Source organism: Protomyctophum parallelum (assembly GCF_964188405.1).
Source record: "Protomyctophum parallelum genome assembly, chromosome: 18".
NCBI classification, from domain to species: domain Eukaryota; kingdom Metazoa; phylum Chordata; class Actinopteri; order Myctophiformes; family Myctophidae; genus Protomyctophum; species Protomyctophum parallelum.
In genome coordinates, this window is record NC_139716.1 from 44,824,975 (window position 1) to 44,843,265 (window position 18,291).

Genomic DNA, 18,291 nt, shown 5'->3' on the forward strand with positions numbered 1-18,291 from the left:
CAACCAGTTCCTTTCCCCTCCATCAGGCGCCCCGGCTGGCCAGGGGGATGCAGTTTAGAGACCAGTTCCTTTCCCCTCCATCATGCGCCCCGGCTGGCCAGGGGGAGGCAGTTTAGAGACCAGTTCCTTTCCCCTCCATCAGACGCCCCGGCTGGCCAGGGGGAGGCAGTATAGAGACCAGTTCCTTTCCCCTCCATCAGACGCCCCGGCTGGCCAGGGGGAGGCAGTTTAGAGACCAGGATTACTGCATGATTTTGTGAGGGTACCTACCCTAGGGGACACGGGGTGAACATGCAGACTCCACACAGAAAGGCCCTATCGCCAACCCCGCCTTCGGGTATGGGCACTGATGGCGCGGAGGAGGAAACTGAACTGATCGGTGGGGGACTGAACTGATCATTAATGTGTGTTTCCAGGAGATCCAGGCGGTGGGGACTGAACTCGGCATCACTCCAGTGGTCGTCCGCGGAGAGGAACTGAAACAGCGAGGCTTTGGAGGTTTGTTGTTGTTGGTTTTGGAGGTTTGTTGTTGTTTATTTTTCTCTCCACTGTGGGGCGGCAGTGGATCAGCGGTAGAGTGGTCAGTTCGATCCCTGTGGGCTCCATCAGAGTTGGTGTCGGAAAGTGTCCTTGAGCAAAGACTGAACCCCTAATTTAGAGTTCTGGCTGATCAGGCCCTAACTGGGCCTGATCAGATCTACAAGCTCGTAGCGCGCCACCGATTGGTGCGCTACGAGCTTGTAGGTCTGCTATTTTTGAAAAATCAAAGAACGACTGACGTAGAAACATAGCTTTTTCAGAAAACTGTCAGGATGTAGAAGAACATTTTGTAGAATCTGATCTCAGGTCAGAATGGGTTAAGACCACCTGTTCCTCTGCCCCCCCCCCCCCCCCGGTCAGGTATCTATGGAGTGGGCAAGGCAGCATCCCACCCCCCTGCCCTCGCCGTCCTCAGTCACACACCAGAGGGCGCCACCCAGACCATCGCCTGGGTGGGCAAGGGCATCGTCTACGACACCGGAGGGCTCAGCATCAAAGGAAAGGTAGGAAGACTCCATCATGGCCCATAGCACTTACCCTATACCCCCTTAGATAGCATTTCTGTAGACTTAGATAGCATCTGATACAGACTTATAGCATGTTATGTAGACAGCACTATAATTGCATTGTATGTAGTCATTGCACGTCATAGTACATATGTATAGCATAGTAGTATAGATGTATAGTTTATATGTATAGCTTCATTATATAGATATTCCACTGTTACTTTCTTAGCTTACGCATGTTTCATGATGAATGTTTTTATGTGATGTATTCCCATGCTTTTTGTTCTTGCTTAATGTAAGTCGCTCTGGATTAAGAGCGTCTGCTAAATGCCTAAATTGTAAATTGTAAGGAGGGAGGAAAGGAAGGGAGGGAGGGAGGAGGTAGGGAAGGAAGAGAAAATCACTCTGGAACATATTTTAACACATCTGTTATGGTAGCAGTCAGTGTTGTTTTTTCACGGCAAAGTTTAATTTCAGTTTTAGTCACATTTTAGTCACCTGGAAAATGTGTTTGTGTCGACTAAATATCACAAGATCTTTGGTCGACTAAAAATCTACAGTTGATTTAGTCGAACTAAATATATTTTGGCGGGACTCGATGCCGTCGTGATGACTGCTTTTACACTTTCCATGAAAATATCAGATCTACAGCAACGCGCTGCGACGCGTCGGTGAGCCTAGCTACTTCAGCCACATCCGGTCCGGCGCTAAAAGTGCTCCGCTAGCTATAAACCGCCGGGCGCTCTGATTTATTAAAACAGTTTGACTGTTTTAAACGCGTAACCCACATTTTAATCAACCCCCCTTCACTGCCCAGATTGTTGTATTACCTTTAGAGCATACGCTGAATTATTTGGGCTTTTGATCCGTGAAAATCCGGAGAAAAAAGGTTGCTCCGCTTGTTATGCACGATCTTAGCTTACGCATGTTTCATGATAAATGCTTTTATGTGATGTATTCCCATGCTTTTGTTCTTGCTTAAATGTAAGTCGCTCTGGATTAAGAGCGTCTGCTAAATGCCTAAATTGTAAATTGTAATTGTAATCGCACCACCCGCCATCTTGGCACAAGACCCTCCTCCATGAGGCGTTGTACCCCGTTCATTTGCATTGGCCTCAGTTTCCCAGAAGCCCTAGCGGCCCCACAGCATGTGTTGATTTCCGGTTTCGTCATCAAAACGAAACCTTCTCGTCTCCAGCTCCGCAGCAAAGACGGAGTTTCTTTTTAATTATTACAATAGGGCGTATTAAACACATAAAACAATCGTTTTACAGTCGTATATCGCAGCGACAGTAACCTGGAGTAAACCATTCCTGGCAGCCTGGATTATAAATAACCCTGGGGCGCTCTGATTTATTAATGGATTAAATAAATAACCCTGGGGCGCTCTGATTTATTAATGGATTAAATAAATAACCCCCGGGGCGCTCTGATTTATTAATGGATTAAATAAATAACCCCCGGGGCGCTCTGATTTATTAATGGATTAAATAAATAACCCCCGGGGCGCTCTGATTTATTAATGGATTAAATAAATAACCCCCGGGGCGCTCTGATTTATTAATGGATTAAATAAATAACCCCCGGGGCGCTCTGATTTATTAATGGATTAAATAAATAACCCCGGGGCGCTCTGATTTATTAATGGATTAAATAAATAACCCCGCGGCGTTCGCGTTGTGTTTCTCCAGACCTCCATGCCGGGGATGAAGAGAGACTGTGGCGGAGCGGCGGCCATTTTGGGAGCTTTCAAAGCCACCATAAAGCAGGTGTGACTTTAACTTTAACCCTTTCTCCTCTTACTTATTTCCTCCTTTAACCCATTCTGACCTGAGATCAGATTCTAAAAAATGTCTTCGACATCCTGACAGTTTTCCATTCTGACCTGAGATCAGATTCAAAAAAATGTCTTCGACATCCTGACAGTTTTCCATTCTGACCTGAGATCAGATTCTAAAAAATGTCTTCGACATCCTGACAGTTTTCCATTCTGACCTGAGATCAGATTCTAAAAAATGTCTTCTGCATCCTGACAGTTTTCCATTCTGACCTGAGATCAGATTCTAAAAAGGTCTTCGACATCCTGACAGTTTTCCATTCTGACCTGAGATCAGATTAAAAAAAATGTCTTCGACATCCTGACAGTTTTCCATTCTGACCTGAGATCAGATTCTAATAAATGTCTTCGACATCCTGACAGTTTTCCATTCTGACCTGAGATCAGATTCTAAAAATGTCTTCGACATCCTGACAGTTTTCCATTCTGACCTGAGATCAGATTCTAAAAAAAATTCTTCGACATCCTGACAGTTTTCCATTCTGACCTGAGATCAGATTCTAAAAAATGTCTTCTGCATCCTGACAGTTTTCCATTCTGACCTGAGATCAGATTCTAAAAATGTCTTCGACATCCTGACAGTTTTCCATTCTGACCTGAGATCAGATTCTAAAAAATGTCTTCGACATCCTGACAGTTTTCCATTCTGACCTGAGATCAGATTCTAAAAAATGTCTTCGACATCCTGACAGTTTTCCATTCTGACCTGAGATCAGATTCTAAAAAAATTCTTCGACATCCTGACAGTTTTCCATTCTGACCTGAGATCAGATTAAAAAAAATGTCTTCGACATCCTGACAGTTTTCCATTCTGACCTGAGATCAGATTAAAAAAAATGTCTTCGACATCCTGACAGTTTTCCATTCTGACCTGAGATCAGATTCTAAAAAAATTCTTCGACATCCTGACAGTTTTCCATTCTGACCTGAGATCAGATTTAAAAAAATGTCTTCGACATCCTGACAGTTTTCCATTCTGACCTGAGATCAGATTCTAAAAAAATTCTTCGACATCCTGACAGTTTTCCATTCTGACCTGAGATCAGATTTAAAAAAATGTCTTCGACATCCTGACAGTTTTCCATTCTGACCTGAGATCAGATTCTAAAAAATGTCTTCGACATCCTGACAGTTTTCCATTCTGACCTGAGATCAGATTCTAAAAAAATTCTTCGACATCCTGACAGTTTTCCATTCTGACCTGAGATCAGATTCTAAAAAATTCTTCGACATCCTGACAGTTTTCCATTCTGACCTGAGATCAGATTCTAAAAAATGTCTTCGACATCCTGACAGTTTTCCATTCTGACCTGAGATCAGATTCTAAAAAATGTCTTCGACATCCTGACAGTTTTCCATTCTGACCTGAGATCAGATTCTAAAAAGCTCGTAGGTCTGCTATAAAATCGTGATATTTATGTCAGAAAACTGAAAGGATTTAGAAGGTTTTTTTTTTCAATGTTGAGCTCAGGCCTAAATGGGTTAAGTTCGTATAGCTGTGAGCTTGTAGATCTGCTATTTTTCTGTCTCCCAGGGATTCAAAGACAACCTCCATGCTGTGTTCTGTTTGGCGGAGAACGCTGTCGGCCCCACGGCCACGAGACCCGACGACATCCATACGCTGTACTCTGGGAAGTAAGTACAAATACTCTGTACTCTGGGAAGTAAGTACACATACTCTGTACTCTGGGAAGTAAGTACAAATACTCTGTACTCTGGGAAGTAAGTATTCTAAGTAAACACTAATACACCCATAATCGTACTGTATATGTTTACAGTATATTTCTACAGTGATGTGTCGACACTGAACCCCTGATTGCTCCTGATGTGCAGGTTGGTGCCTTGCATGGTTTCCGCCGCCATCGGTGTGTGAATGTGTGTGTGAATGGGTGAATGTAATGCACAATATATGTAAAGGTGTGTGAATGTAATGCACAATCTATGTAAAGGTGTGTGAATGGGTGAATGTAATGCACAATCTATGTAAAGGTGTGTGAATGGGTGAATGTAATGCACCATCTATGTAAAGGTGTGTGAATGGGTGAATGTAATGCACCATCTATGTAAAGGTGTGTGAATGGGTGAATGTAATGCACCATCTATGTAAAGGTGTGTGAATGGGTGAATGTAATGCACCATCTATGTAAAGGTGTGTGAATGTGTGAATGTAATGCACAATCTATGTAAAGGTGTGTGAATGGGTGAATGTAATGCACAATCTATGTAAAGGTGTGTGAATGTGTGAATGTAATGCACATTCTATGTAAAGCGCCTTGGATAAAGGCGCTATATAAATGCACCATTTAGTATTGAAGTCCACACCCACACCCACAACACCAGAGGGAGTACAACCCAGATTCGGCACAAACAAGGGACTAAATTATTTTCGCTCCTATGCCACCAAAATGTGGAACGCCCTACCAACAGTCATTGAGACATGTGAATCCCTTGACTCCTTCAAAACCGCTCTCAAAGGGCACCTACGGATGGCTGCAATTCAAACTGGCCCCCGTAAAATCTGAATCCCCCCCACCGCTCCCCCCCCCCCCCTTTCCCCTAACTATATGTTTCTTTTCCCTTTTTACCTCCTATATGATGAATTCCTGTTCTGTTCTTTAACTACATAGAAGTGTCTATTTGTATGTCTCTAAATGTTTTGATGAATTGAACAATGTGGACCCTGTTGTAAACAAGTGTAATGCTTAATTGGGTCGTCCACTCACAGTTAACAGTCTTTGTATTGAGTTTGTGCTTGAAATGTACTGCAATTCTGCAAACTGTTAATAAATATTTCAATCAATCAATCAAAGTATATATTTACAGTATGTTTCTTCTCGTCAGGACTGTAGAGATCAACAATACGGACGCAGAGGGCAGGCTGGTGTTGTCGGACGGCGTCGTGTACGCCAACAAGGACCTGAGTGCTGACATCATCCTGGACATGGCAACCCTCACCGGGGCACAGGTGGGTCCGTTGTTCACTCGCTGAACCTCGTTATAGAATGCTGACATCATCCTGGACATGGCAACCCTCACCGGTGACGGTTGGGTTGAATTCAGCGGTGTGTTATCCCATTCTGACCTGCGATCAGATTCATATGAGGTTTCCACTGGACACACACTGGTCTGATTAACCCATTCTGACCTGAGATCAGATTCTAAAAATGTCAGTCGTTCTTCGATTTTTCAAAAAATAGCAGACCTACAAGCTCGTATCGCGCCACTCGGTGGCGCGATATGAGCTTGTAGATCTGCTATTTTTTAATAGCTAAAGCACGACATGATGCCAACACAAAAACGGGTGCCCGTTCAGAATGGGTTATGTAAGGGATAATGTCTGGCTAGGTGGTCGTTGTAGGAGATAATTCACCTCCTTTATGTAAGGGATAATGTCTGGCTATAGGTGGTCGTTGTAGGGAGATAATTCACCTCCTTTATGTAAGGATAATGTCTGGCTATAGGTGGTCGTTGTAGGGAGATAATTCACCTCCTTTATGTAAGGGATAATGTCTGGCTATAGGTGGTCGTTGTAGGAGATAATTCACCTCCTTTATGTAAGGGATAATGTCTGGCTATAGGTGGTCGTTGTAAGGAGATAATTCACCTCCTTAATGTAAGGGATAATGTCCGGCTATAGGTGGTCGTTGTAGGGATATAATTCACCTCCTTTATGTAAGGGATAATGTCTGGCTATAGGTGGTCGTTGTAAGGAGATAATTCACCTCCTTTATGTAAGGGATAATGTCTGGCTATAGGTGGTCGTTGTAGGGAGATAATTCACCTCCTTTATGTAAGGGATAATGTCTGGCTATAGGTGGTCGTTGTAGGGAGATAATTCACCTCCTTTATGTAAGGGATAATGTCTGGCTATAGGTGGTCGTTGTAGGGAGATAATTCACCTCCTCTATGTAAGGGATAATGTCTGGCTATAGGTGGTCGTTGTAGGGACATAATTCACCTCCTTTATGTAAGGGATAATGTCTGGCTATAGGTGGTCGTTGTAGGGAGATAATTCACCTCCTTTATGTAAGGATAATGTCTGGCTAGGTGGTCGTTGTAGGAGATAATTCACCTCCTTTATGTAAGGGATAATGTCTGGCTATAGGTGGTCGTTGTAGGGAGATAATTCACCTCCTTTATGTAAAGGATAATGTCTGGCTATAGGTGGTCGTTGTAGGGAGATAATTCACCTCCTTAATGTAAGGATAATGTCTGGCTATAGGTGGTCGTTGTAGGGAGATAATTCACCTCCTTTATGTAAGGGATAATGTCTGGCTATAGGTGGTCGTTGTAAGGAGATAATTCACCTCCTTTATGTAAGGGTTAATGTCTGGCTATAGGTGGTCGTTGTAGGGAGATAATTCACCTCCTTTATGTAAGGGATAATGTCTGGCTATAGGTGGTCGTTGTAGGGAGATAATTCACCTCCTTTATGTAAGGGTTAATGTCTGGCTATAGGTGGTCGTTGTAGGGAGATAATTCACCTCCTTTATGTAAGGGTTAATGTCTGGATATAGGTGGTCGTTGTAGGGAGATAATTCACCTCCTTTATGTAAGGGATAATGTCTGACTATAGGTGGTCGTTGTAGGGAGATAATTCACCTCCTTTATGTAAGGGATAATGTCTGGCTATAGGTGGTCGTTGTAGGGAGATAATTCACCTCCTTTATGTAAGGGATAATGTCTGGCTATAGGTGGTCGTTGTAGGGAGATAATTCACCTCCTTTATGTAAGGATAATGTCTGGCTATAGAGCACCGAAGTCTGACGTCACTTTCAGTAGAGGGCGTCAGTCCCCAGGTTCATGTATTTGTTTAGTTGCATTGTAATCCCCATTGAGGCGATTTGACATCGCCTCATATAACAACTGTGTTTGAAAAATAAACATGTCACCCCGGCCGCTTCACTCATATGGATATGAAGAATCAACTGACTGAGAGAAAACGCTAATGTTACTGCTGCTGAATTAGTTAGATTTTCGCTAGAAGCAGACTGTGTCATATATGAGTGACTGACTGTTGCAAACGATACAGAGACACCTCCCTGACAATAACGCCGAGACAGCTTGTTTATGTTTGGACCACAACGCTTATAGTAGACGATATTAAGATCACCCCATGTTATTCTCCATAGAGAAATCACTTCCGCGAACCAGGGGAATGGTCGGGATGAGCGAGTTACGTCAGGACTTCGGTGCTCTATAGCTGGTCGTTGTAGGGAGATAATTCACCTCCTTTATGTAAGGGATAATGTCTGGCTATAGGTGGTCGTTGTAGGGAGATAATTCACCTCCTTTATGTAAGGGATAATGTCTGGCTATAGGTGGTCGTTGTAGGGAGATAATTCACCTCCTTTATGTAAGGATAATGTCCGGCTATAGGTGGTCGTTGTAAGGAGATAATTCACCTCCTTTATGTAAGGGATAATGTCTGGCTATAGGTGGTCGTTGTAGGGAGATAATTCACCTCCTTTATGTAAGGGATAATGTCTGGCTATAGGTGGTCGTTGTAGGGAGATAATTCACCTCCTTTATGTAAGGGATAATGTCTGGCTAGGTGGTCGTTGTAGGGAGATAATTCACCTCCTTTATGTAAGGGATAATGTCTGGCTATAGGTGGTCGTTGTAGGGAGATAATTCACCTCCTTTATGTAAGGGATAATGTCTGGCTATAGGTGGTCGTTGTAGGGAGATAATTCACCTCCTTTATGTAAGGATAATGTCTGGCTAGGTGGTCGTTGTAGGGAGATAATTCACCTCCTTTATGTAAGGGATAATGTCTGGCTATAGGTGGTCGTTGTAGGGAGATAATTCACCTCCTTTATGTAAGGGATAATGTCCGGCTATAGGTGGTCGTTGTAGGGAGATAATTCACCTCCTTTATGTAAGGATAATGTCCGGCTATAGGTGGTCGTTGTAGGGAGATAATTCACCTCCTTTATGTAAGGATAATGTCCGGCTATAGGTGGTCGTTGTAGGGAGATAATTCACCTCCTTTATGTAAGGGATAATGTCTGGCTAGGTGGTCGTTGTAGGGAGATAATTCACCTCCTTTATGTAAGGGATAATGTCTGGCTATAGGTGGTCGTTGTAGGGAGATAATTCACCTCCTTTATGTAAGGGATAATGTCTGGCTATAGGTGGTCGTTGTAGGGAGATAATTCACCTCCTTTATGTAAGGGATAATGTCTGGCTATAGGTGGTCGTTGTAGGAGATAATTCACCTCCTTTATGTAAGGGATAATGTCTGGCTATAGGTGGTCGTTGTAGGGAGATAATTCACCTCCTTTATGTAAGGGATAATGTCCGGCTATAGGTGGTCGTTGTAGGGAGTTAATTCACCTCCTTTATGTAAGGGATAATGTCTGGCTATAGGTGGTCGTTGTAGGGAGATAATTCACCTCCTTTATGTAAGGGATAATGTCTGGCTATAGGTGGTCGTTGTAGGGAGATAATTCACCTCCTTTATGTAAGGGATAATGTCCGGCTAGGTGGTCGTTGTAGGGAGATAATTCACCTCCTTTATGTAAGGGATAATGTCTGGCTAGGTGGTCGTTGTAGGGAGATAATTCACCTCCTTTATGTAAGGGATAATGTCTGGCTATAGGTGGTCGTTGTAGGGAGATAATTCACCTCCTTTATGTAAGGATAATGTCTGGCTAGGTGGTCTTTGTAGGGAGATAATTCACCTCTTTTATGTAAGGATAATGTCTGGCTATAGGTGGTCGTTGTAAGGAGATAATTCACCTCCTTTATGTAAGGGATAATGTCTGGCTAGGTGGTCGTTGTAGGGAGATAATTCACCTCCTTTATGTAAGGGATAATGTCCGGCTATAGGTGGTCGTTGTAGGGAGATAATTCACCTCCTTTATGTAAGGGATAATGTCCGGCTATAGGTGGTCGTTGTAGGGAGATAATTCACCTCTTTTATGTGGCTCGCTTATTACATGGCTACCTATAAATTAATACATTGACCCAAAACCAAAAGTATTCCATAAGTGTCGCGCTGGCTGCGTCTGGCCAGCTCCAGCACTGTCGGGAAAAACAAGGAAGTGGAGTTGATCAATTGGAATCCATTTTCGGGTTTTACTGCTTCGTCTATTTCTCTCTCAAATCTTTTCAAAAACATTCTTGAGAGCAACGTTTAGCTGCAAATGACATTGTGTCATCTACAAGCTCATAGCGCGCCACCGAGTGGCTCGCTACGAGCTTCGGTGGCGCGCTACGAGCTTGTAGGTCTGCTATCAGGGCACCCATTTTGGTGTCAGCATCATGTTATGCTTTAGCTATTTAAAAATAGCAGATCTACAAGCTCATATCGCGCCACCGAGTGGCGCGATACGAGCTTGTAGGTCTGCTATTTTTTGAAAAATCGAAGAACGACTGACATTTCTAAGAATCTGATCTCAGGTCAGAATGGGTTCATCAGACCAGTGTGTGTCCGGCGGAAACCTCGTTACGAATCTGATCTCAGGTCAGAATGGGTTAAAAAAAAAACATCAAAAAGGTCGTCGCCCCCGGCGGGTTTTTGTTTCCCCTTCCTACAGGGCATCTCCACGGGGAAGTTCCACGCGGCGGTGATGACCAACAGCGCGCGCTGGGAGGTGGCGTGCGTGCGCGCGGGGCTGCGGAGCGGAGACATGGCCCACCCGCTGGTCTACTGCCCCGAGCTGCACTACGGCGAGTTCACCTCCGCCGTGGCCGACATGAAGAACTCTGTGGCCGTGAGTTATCAATGCTTTGTTTTTAATACCCTTTTATGGTGTTATAGCATCACGCTATGCTTTAAGCTATTGAAAAATAGCAGATCTATGAGCTTGTAGGTCTGCTATTATTTTTTTTTTAATCGAAGAACGACTGACATTAGAAACATAGCTTTTTCAGAGAACTGTCAGGATGTAGAAGACACTTTTAGAATCTGATCTCGGGTGTGTGTGTGTGTGTGTGTGTGTGTGTGTGTGTGTGTGTGTGTGTGTGTGTGCGTGTGTGTGTGTGTGTGTGTGTGCGTGTGCGTGTGCGTGTGCGTGTGCGTGTGCGTGTGCGTGTGCGTGTGCGTGTGCGTGTGTGCGTGCGTGTCTTTCCAGGACCGTGAGAACGCCCAGAGCTCGTGTGCAGGCCTGTTCATCGGCTCCCACCTGGGCTTCGACTGGCCTGGAGTCTGGGTGCACGTGGACATCGCCTCCCCCGTGCACGCTGTGAGTTTACACACACACACACACTACTGTGGTGTCTGGGTGCACGTGCAACGTGCACGCTGTGAGTCTCACTGTCATTTCACGACAGGGATTTAGGTTCAACTTGAGACTCTCTGAGTCAACATGGATAGACTGACTGACGTTGTGGTCTCGTCTCCACCAGGGGGCGCCACAGGGCCTTGGGGTTAGATGTTAGATCAGAGGTGGAGCAACTTTGACATGGGATGAGGGCCAATATATTTCCACACTCACTCCAGAGGGGCCACAATGCATAGTACTGTCGTAGCAAAAGTAGCTGATCTACAAGCTCAAAACACGTCGCACTGCGACGTGTTTTGAGCTTGTAGATCAGCTATTTTTGCTATATTTGAATTGAAAACCTGAATATTTTTGCCATTTTTTAATTGGAAGCCTGAAAAGTAACCTTTTTATTGAATTCAAAATGCATTTAGTTATAGTTATGTCAACTTTATAAACTGTTAACATAACTACATTTAGACACAAAAGGACAGGAACATTTTAATACTATAGTCATTTAACCCGAGTGAGTGTGGAACTATAGTGGCCCTCTGGAGTGAGTGTGGAACTATAGTGGCCCTCTGGAGTGAGTGTGGAACTATAGTGGCCCTCTGGAGTGAGTGTGGAACTATAGTGGCCCTCTGGAGTGAGTGTGGAACTATAGTGGCCCTCTGGAGTGAGTGTGGAACTATAGTGGCCCTCTGGAGTGAGTGTGGAACTATAGTGGCCCTCTGGAGTGAGTGTGGAACTATAGTGGCCCTCTGGGGTGAGTGTGGAACTATAGTGGTCCTCTGGAGTGAGTGTGGAACTATAGTGGCCCTCTGGGGTGAGTGTGGAACTATAGTGGTCCTCTGGAGTGAGTGTGGAACTATAGTGGCCCTCTGGAGTGAGTGTGGAACTATAGTGGCCCTCTGGAGTGAGTGTGGAAATATATTAATAATGATAATAAATCTTTATTTGTATATCACCTTTCATGACATGAAATGCAGCTCAAAGTGCTTTACAGAACAATGGAGAATAAAAAAGAAAAGCAAGGCAACGACATTAAAAAACAAGCAGTAATGCAATACAGTGAGGACATGAATAACAAAAAATAAAAGATCAATTAAAAGCAATGTTGTAGAAGTGGGTCTTGAGCTGTGCTTTAAAAATGTCTACAGAGGCTGCCTGACGAAGGTACAGTGGGAGCTTGTTCCATGCCGACGGCCCGTAGAAGCAAAAAGCTGCTTCCCCGTATTTTTTAGTTGCCATTTCTTTAGGCAAAGCGAGCAGGCCAGCAGTGGAAGACCTTAGCGGGCGGTTTGGGACATATTTAGGCAGGCAGTCATGTAGGTAGGAAGGTGCGAGACCATTGAGAGCTTTATACACAAGTAAAATAATTTTAAATCAATCCTAAAAACAACCGGAAGCCAGTGCAGTGATGCCAAAACTGGAGTAATATATTCTCTCATCTTAGTTCTAGTTAAAACTCTGGCTGCTGCATTTTGGACAAGTTGTAATCTGTCAGTTGTTTTCTCAGGCAGTCCTGAAAAAAGTGCATTGCAGTATAAATCAAGCCGAGAAAAAACAAAGGCGTGGATTAGCGTTTTTGCATCGTCCAAGGACAAATAGGCTCTGATTCGTGCAATATTTCTAAGGTGAAAAAAGGCAATCTTGGTAACATGATTAAAGTGTGAATTAAAATTCAATTCAGAATCAATAATGACCCCCAGGTTCTTTAGTGGCCCTCTCCGTCTTCAAAGTGGCCCACCCCTGTGTTAGATGTTCTGTTCTCGTCTCCACCGAGCGGGCCGAGCGGGCCACAGGCTTTGGGGTTAGATGTTCTGACGTTGTGGTGCTTCCTGTCTCGTCTCCACCAGGGCGAGCGGGCCACGGGCTTCGGCGTGGCTCTCCTCATGGCTCTGTTCGGCCAGGCCTCAGAAGACGCCATGCTGAACCAGGTGTCTCCGCTGACCGTCTCCAAGTCCAGCAGCGCCACCTCCTGTTCCTCGGGCGACCGCCTGGAGAGGGACTGCAAGAGGAGACGACTGGTGTAGAACATATAAAACAATAAAACGGTCTACTTGTGTAACCGATTGCTGCCACAACACACCCTCACTCTTCTTAAAGGTATATTCAGTGATTTCACTCAAAGAAACCTTAGGTTTCGTTTTTGGCTGGGACCCAGCCTTTCGTCCAATCAGTATAGAGAGTCAAAAACGAAACCTAAGGTTTTTTGACCCCCAGGGGTTAACTGGGGACAGGGAGGAACTCCTTATATGGTCAGCACACTCTATAGTAGAGGATTATCACAACAAAACAAAAAAATAAGTGATATTTGAATTAAGGGAAATCACTGAATATACCTTTAAAGGTTTTATGACATTCATTTTCATTTATTTTTGTTTTTGTTTTTTTCTTTTAGGTTTTATGACCTCAGTTACACCCCAAAAAAACCTGAACTTTGAACATTCAGTGGATTTTCTGTGGTCTGAAGTTTTCTTTGGGGTTTGGAAGCCTTTTGAGCTACAATGAAAACAGGCAACACAGTGAAAACAGTGACATCTGCTGGCAAATCCCATTGACATATATGGGATTTGCAGGCTCTTACATCACAAACTGCCGGCAAATCAGAGCACCTGTTTGAACCAGAAAACCCCAGATCACAGAAAATCTACTGAATGTTAAAAGTTCATGTTTTTTGGGTGCAATTGAGATTAGAAAACCTAAAAAAAATAAGAACAATTCCAAAACCTTTTTTTTTAAATGTCACAATCCCTTTAACGCAAAGTGCTCCACAATCATGGTCTAATTATAGAGCAGTGGTTCTCAATTTGTTTTTTAAATTTTTTACTTAGTTTAGACTAGTCATTGGTTAGACATTGGTTAAGGTTAGGTTTAGGTGTGCTGCCCCGTGGGAGGTTAGGTTTAGACTAGTCATTGGTTAGACATTGGTTAAGGTTAGGTTTAGGTGTGCTGCCCCGTGGGAGGTTAGGTTTAGACTAGTCATTGGTTAGACATGGGTTAAGGTTAGGTTTAGGTGTGCTGCCCCGTGGGAGGTTAGGTTTAGACTAGTCATTGGTTAGACATGGGTTAAGGTCAGGTTTAGGTGTGCTGCCCCGTGGGAGGTTAGGTTTAGACTAGTCATTGGTTAGACATGGGTTACGGTTAGGTTTAGGTGTGCTGCCCCGTGGGAGGTTAGGTTTAGACTAGTCATTGGTTAGACATGGGTTAAGGTTAGGTTTAGGTGTGCTGCCCCGTGGGAGGTTAGGGTTAGACTAGTCATTGGTTAGACATGGGTTAAGGTTAGGTTTAGGTGTGCTGCCCCGTGGGAGGTTAGGTTTAGACTAGTCATTGGTTAGACATGGGTTAAGGTTAGGTTTAGGTGTGCTGCCCCGTGGGAGGTTAGGTTTAGACTAGTCATTGGTTAGACATGGGTTAAGGTTAGGTTTAGGTGTGCTGCCTCGTGGGAGGTTAGGTTTAGACTAGTCATTGGTTAGACATGGGTTAAGGTTAGGTTTAGGTGTGCTGCCCCGTGGGAGGTTAGGTTTAGACTAGTCATTGGTTAGACATGGGTTAGGGTCAGGTTTAGGTGTGCTGCCCCGTGGGAGGTTAGGTTTAGACTAGTCATTGGTTAGACATGGGTTAAGGTTAGGTTTAGGTGTGCTGCCCCGTGGGAGGTTAGGTTTAGACTAGTCATTGGTTAGACATGGGTTAAGGTTAGGTTTAGGTGTGCTGCCCCGTGGGAGGTTAGGTTTAGACTAGTCATTGGTTAGACATGGGTTAAGGTTAGGTTTAGGTGTGCTGCCCCGTGGGAGGTTAGGGTTAGACTAGTCATTAGTTAGACATGGGTTAAGGTTAGGTTTAGGTGTGCTGCCCCGTGGGAGGTTAGGGTTAGACTAGTCATTGGTTATAGACATGGGTTAAGGTTAGGTTTAGGTGTGCTGCCCCGTGGGAGGTTAGGGTTAGACTAGTCATTGGTTAGACATGGGTTAAGGTTAGGTTTAGGTGTGCTGCCCCGTGGGAGGTTAGGTTTAGACTAGTCATTGGTTAGACATGGGTTAAGGTTAGGTTTAGGTGTGCTGCCCCGTGGGAGGTTAGGTTTAGACTAGTCATTGGTTAGACATGGGTTAAGGTTAGGTTTAGGTGTGCTGCCCCGTGGGAGGTTAGGTTTAGACTAGTCATTGGTTAGACATGGGTTAAGGTTAGGTTTAGGTGTGCTGCCTCGTGGGAGGTTAGGTTTAGACTAGTCATTGGTTAGACATGGGTTAAGGTTAGGTTTAGGTGTGCTGCCCCGTGGGAGGTTAGGTTTAGACTAGTCATTGGTTAGACATGGGTTAAGGTTAGGTTTAGGTGTGCTGCCCCGTGGGAGGTTAGGTTTAGGGTGAGGGTTTGAGATAGGTTGTAGTTGTAGGACTAATGACTAAACCAAGAACTGTCTAAACTAAGTACTGTCCTTTTCAACGGCAGTGAAGTGAAATCTGAAAGGAGCAGGTGGACTCGTCTGTCTCGTCTTGAATGACTGACTGATTAATTGGCTGATGTTTTCTATTTAAATGGTGGTTGTTCATGTTTGACCTTGTGTGACCTTAAAGATGTGGCGACGTGTGCACTTTAAAGATGTGGCGATGAATTAAAGTTTGACCTGCCAAAGTGACTTTGGTTTCAGAACTTAACGCTGCCGACAGTCTACAGCGAGCGATCCAGTTCCATGGTTTTATTTATACATTCGTCGCTGTCTGACTCGGAACAGAAATGTCTTTATGTTTTGCCTACATTAATGTTAGCCTTTAGTTGTGACAGTATCAAACATGGTCTCCTGAATATAGTAGGCGTGGTTTGCTTCTCTCTGATAATCCCCCACAATCCCCTGATAATCCCCCACAAAAATACCCCACAATATGCCCACAATAATGTGATACATTGCAACAGAGTTTGACCCAATTGTAAACTGGCTATTTGCAAATGGCTGAAATGAGATGGTTAGTGTATGTTTTTGTAATAATAATCAGTTGGATAGTAACCAAAGTTTTCAAATGTGACTACATTTGACTGAGGGACTGCAATTGGATTTTGTTCATGTCCTATGAAAGCAGGGAATCATAGCAATTCAATTAGAGATATTGCTTGTTCAGTTTGACCCACCAGTTCTGGATTGGAGATATGGTTTATAGAGTATTTATTGTCTTGCAGAGAAACAGCGAGTTGAGAAAACAGGCTTGAAAGGTTCACTTCTGTGGTCTCTTAACATTACACCTATAGCTACATGTTTAAGCATTTATTTCATATTTACATGTCTTCTGTGGTCTCTAACATTACACCTATAGCTAGCTACATGTTTGAGCATTTATTTCATATTTACATGTCTTCTGTGGTCTCTAACATTACACCTATAATTACATGTTTAAGCATTTATTTCATATTTACATGTCTTCTGTGGTCTCTAACATTACACCTATAGCTACATGTTTAAGCATTTATTTCATATTTACGTCTTCTGTGGTCTCTAACATTACACTTATAGCTACATGTTTAAGCATTTATTTCATATTTACATGTCTTCTGTGGTCTCTAACATTACACCTAGCTACATGTTTAAGCATTTATTTCATATTTACATGTCTTCTGTGGTCTCTAACATTACACCTATAGCTACATGTTTAAGCATTTATTTCATATTTACATGTCTTCTGTGGTCTCTAACATTACACCTATAGCTACATGTTTAAGCATTTATCTCATATTTACATGATTTCTGTGGTCTCTAACATTACACCTATAGCTACATGTTTAAGCATTTATTTCATATTTACATGTCTTCTGTGGTCTCTAACATTACACCTATAGCTACATGTTTAAGCATTTATTTCATATTTACATGTCTTCTGTGGTCTCTAACATTACACCTATAGCTACATGTTTAAGCATTTATTTCATATTTACATGTCTTCTGTGGTCTCTAACATTACACTTATAGCTACATGTTTAAGCATTTATTTCATATTTACATGTCTTCTGTGGTCTAACATTACACCTAGCTACATGTTTAAGCATTTATTTCATATTTACATGTCTTCTGTGGTCTCTAACATTACACCTATAGCTACATGTTTAAGCATTTATTTCATATTTACATGTCTTTGTGGTCTCTAACATTACACCTATAGCTACATGTTTAAGCATTTATTTCATATTTACATGTCTTCTGTGGTCTCTAACATTACACTTATAGCTACATGTTTAAGCATTTATTTCATATTTACATGTCTTCTGTGGTCTCTAACATTACACCTATAGCTACATGTTTAAGCATTTATTTCATATTTACATGTCTTTGTGGTCTCTAACATTACACCTATAGCTACATGTTTAAGCATTTATTTCATATTTACATGTCTTCTGTGGTCTCTAACATTACACCTAGCTACATGTTTAAGCATTTATTTCATATTTACATGTCTTTGTGGTCTCTAACATTACACCTATAGCTACATGTTTAAGCATTTATTTCATATTTACATGTCTTCTGTGGTCTCTAACATTACACCTATAGCTACATGTTTAAGCATTTATTTCATATTTACGTCTTCTGTGGTCTCTAACACTACACCTATAGGCTACCTACATGTTTAAGCATTTATTTCATATTTACATGTTCATTTCAGCTCTGACACTTATTTCAGACATGCTCTAGTATGTGAAGAGTTTGCCTGTGCTATTAACTCATTATGAAAAGGGAAAAAGATCATTCGAACTGGGGCTAAATGTGTATTTTTGTTATTTTGTTATTTTTTAATTATTTACTATAGTCCTACTGGACCTCAGGAAATTACATCTGGTCACAAAAGATCACAGGATCTACTGAATGTAAAGGGGGTCCAAATTAACTGACATGTTGAGCCATACAACGCACTATGGCACACAAGAGTAACACATCCCAACAGCAGCGATGTTGCACAGAGAACTGTGACCCGTTGAAAGTAGTTACTTCTTCCCAGCATGCATTGCACTGTTTTAGACAAACAGCAGCGTCCATTAGCTTAGCTCATATAGAGTTATATAACTCTATGGCTTAGCTCTGTTAGAATAGGACTGAGTCAAGAAGAAGCTGACAACATGGCAGCGAGTAAAGTCACATCCCAGACGCTAAAAGCGGACCTCAAACGTACTGGACCGTCAGAGCGGACCGAAGGAGGAGACCAACTAGTTGGGCTTTTTA

At 42.9% G+C, this 18,291-nt stretch overlaps 1 protein-coding gene across 3 annotated transcripts in view; it reads left to right on the forward strand.

The window, feature by feature from the left end:
- npepl1 (aminopeptidase like 1) overlaps positions 1 to 15,743 on the forward strand; it is a 37,702-nt gene extending 21,959 nt beyond the window's left edge. The window contains exons 5-13 of one of the 3 annotated variants that reach the window (XR_014570647.1): positions 417 to 498; positions 901 to 1,043; positions 2,738 to 2,815; positions 4,418 to 4,518; positions 5,725 to 5,848; positions 10,428 to 10,604; positions 10,965 to 11,075; positions 12,953 to 15,036; positions 15,070 to 15,743. Coding sequence is in view for 1 of the 3 variants with exons in the window: in XM_083788633.1 (XP_083644759.1) it covers positions 417 to 498; positions 901 to 1,043; positions 2,738 to 2,815; positions 4,418 to 4,518; positions 5,725 to 5,848; positions 10,428 to 10,604; positions 10,965 to 11,075; positions 12,953 to 13,129 (993 nt within the window). In the remaining 2 variants the exon portion in view is untranslated. Of the gene's footprint in view, positions 1 to 416; positions 499 to 900; positions 1,044 to 2,737; positions 2,816 to 4,417; positions 4,519 to 5,724; positions 5,849 to 10,427; positions 10,605 to 10,964; positions 11,076 to 12,952 lie in introns of all 3 variants that reach the window. The other 2 variants (XR_014570648.1, XM_083788633.1) reach the window with 2 other exon arrangements.
- Positions 15,744 to 18,291: the final 2,548 nt, after the last annotated feature.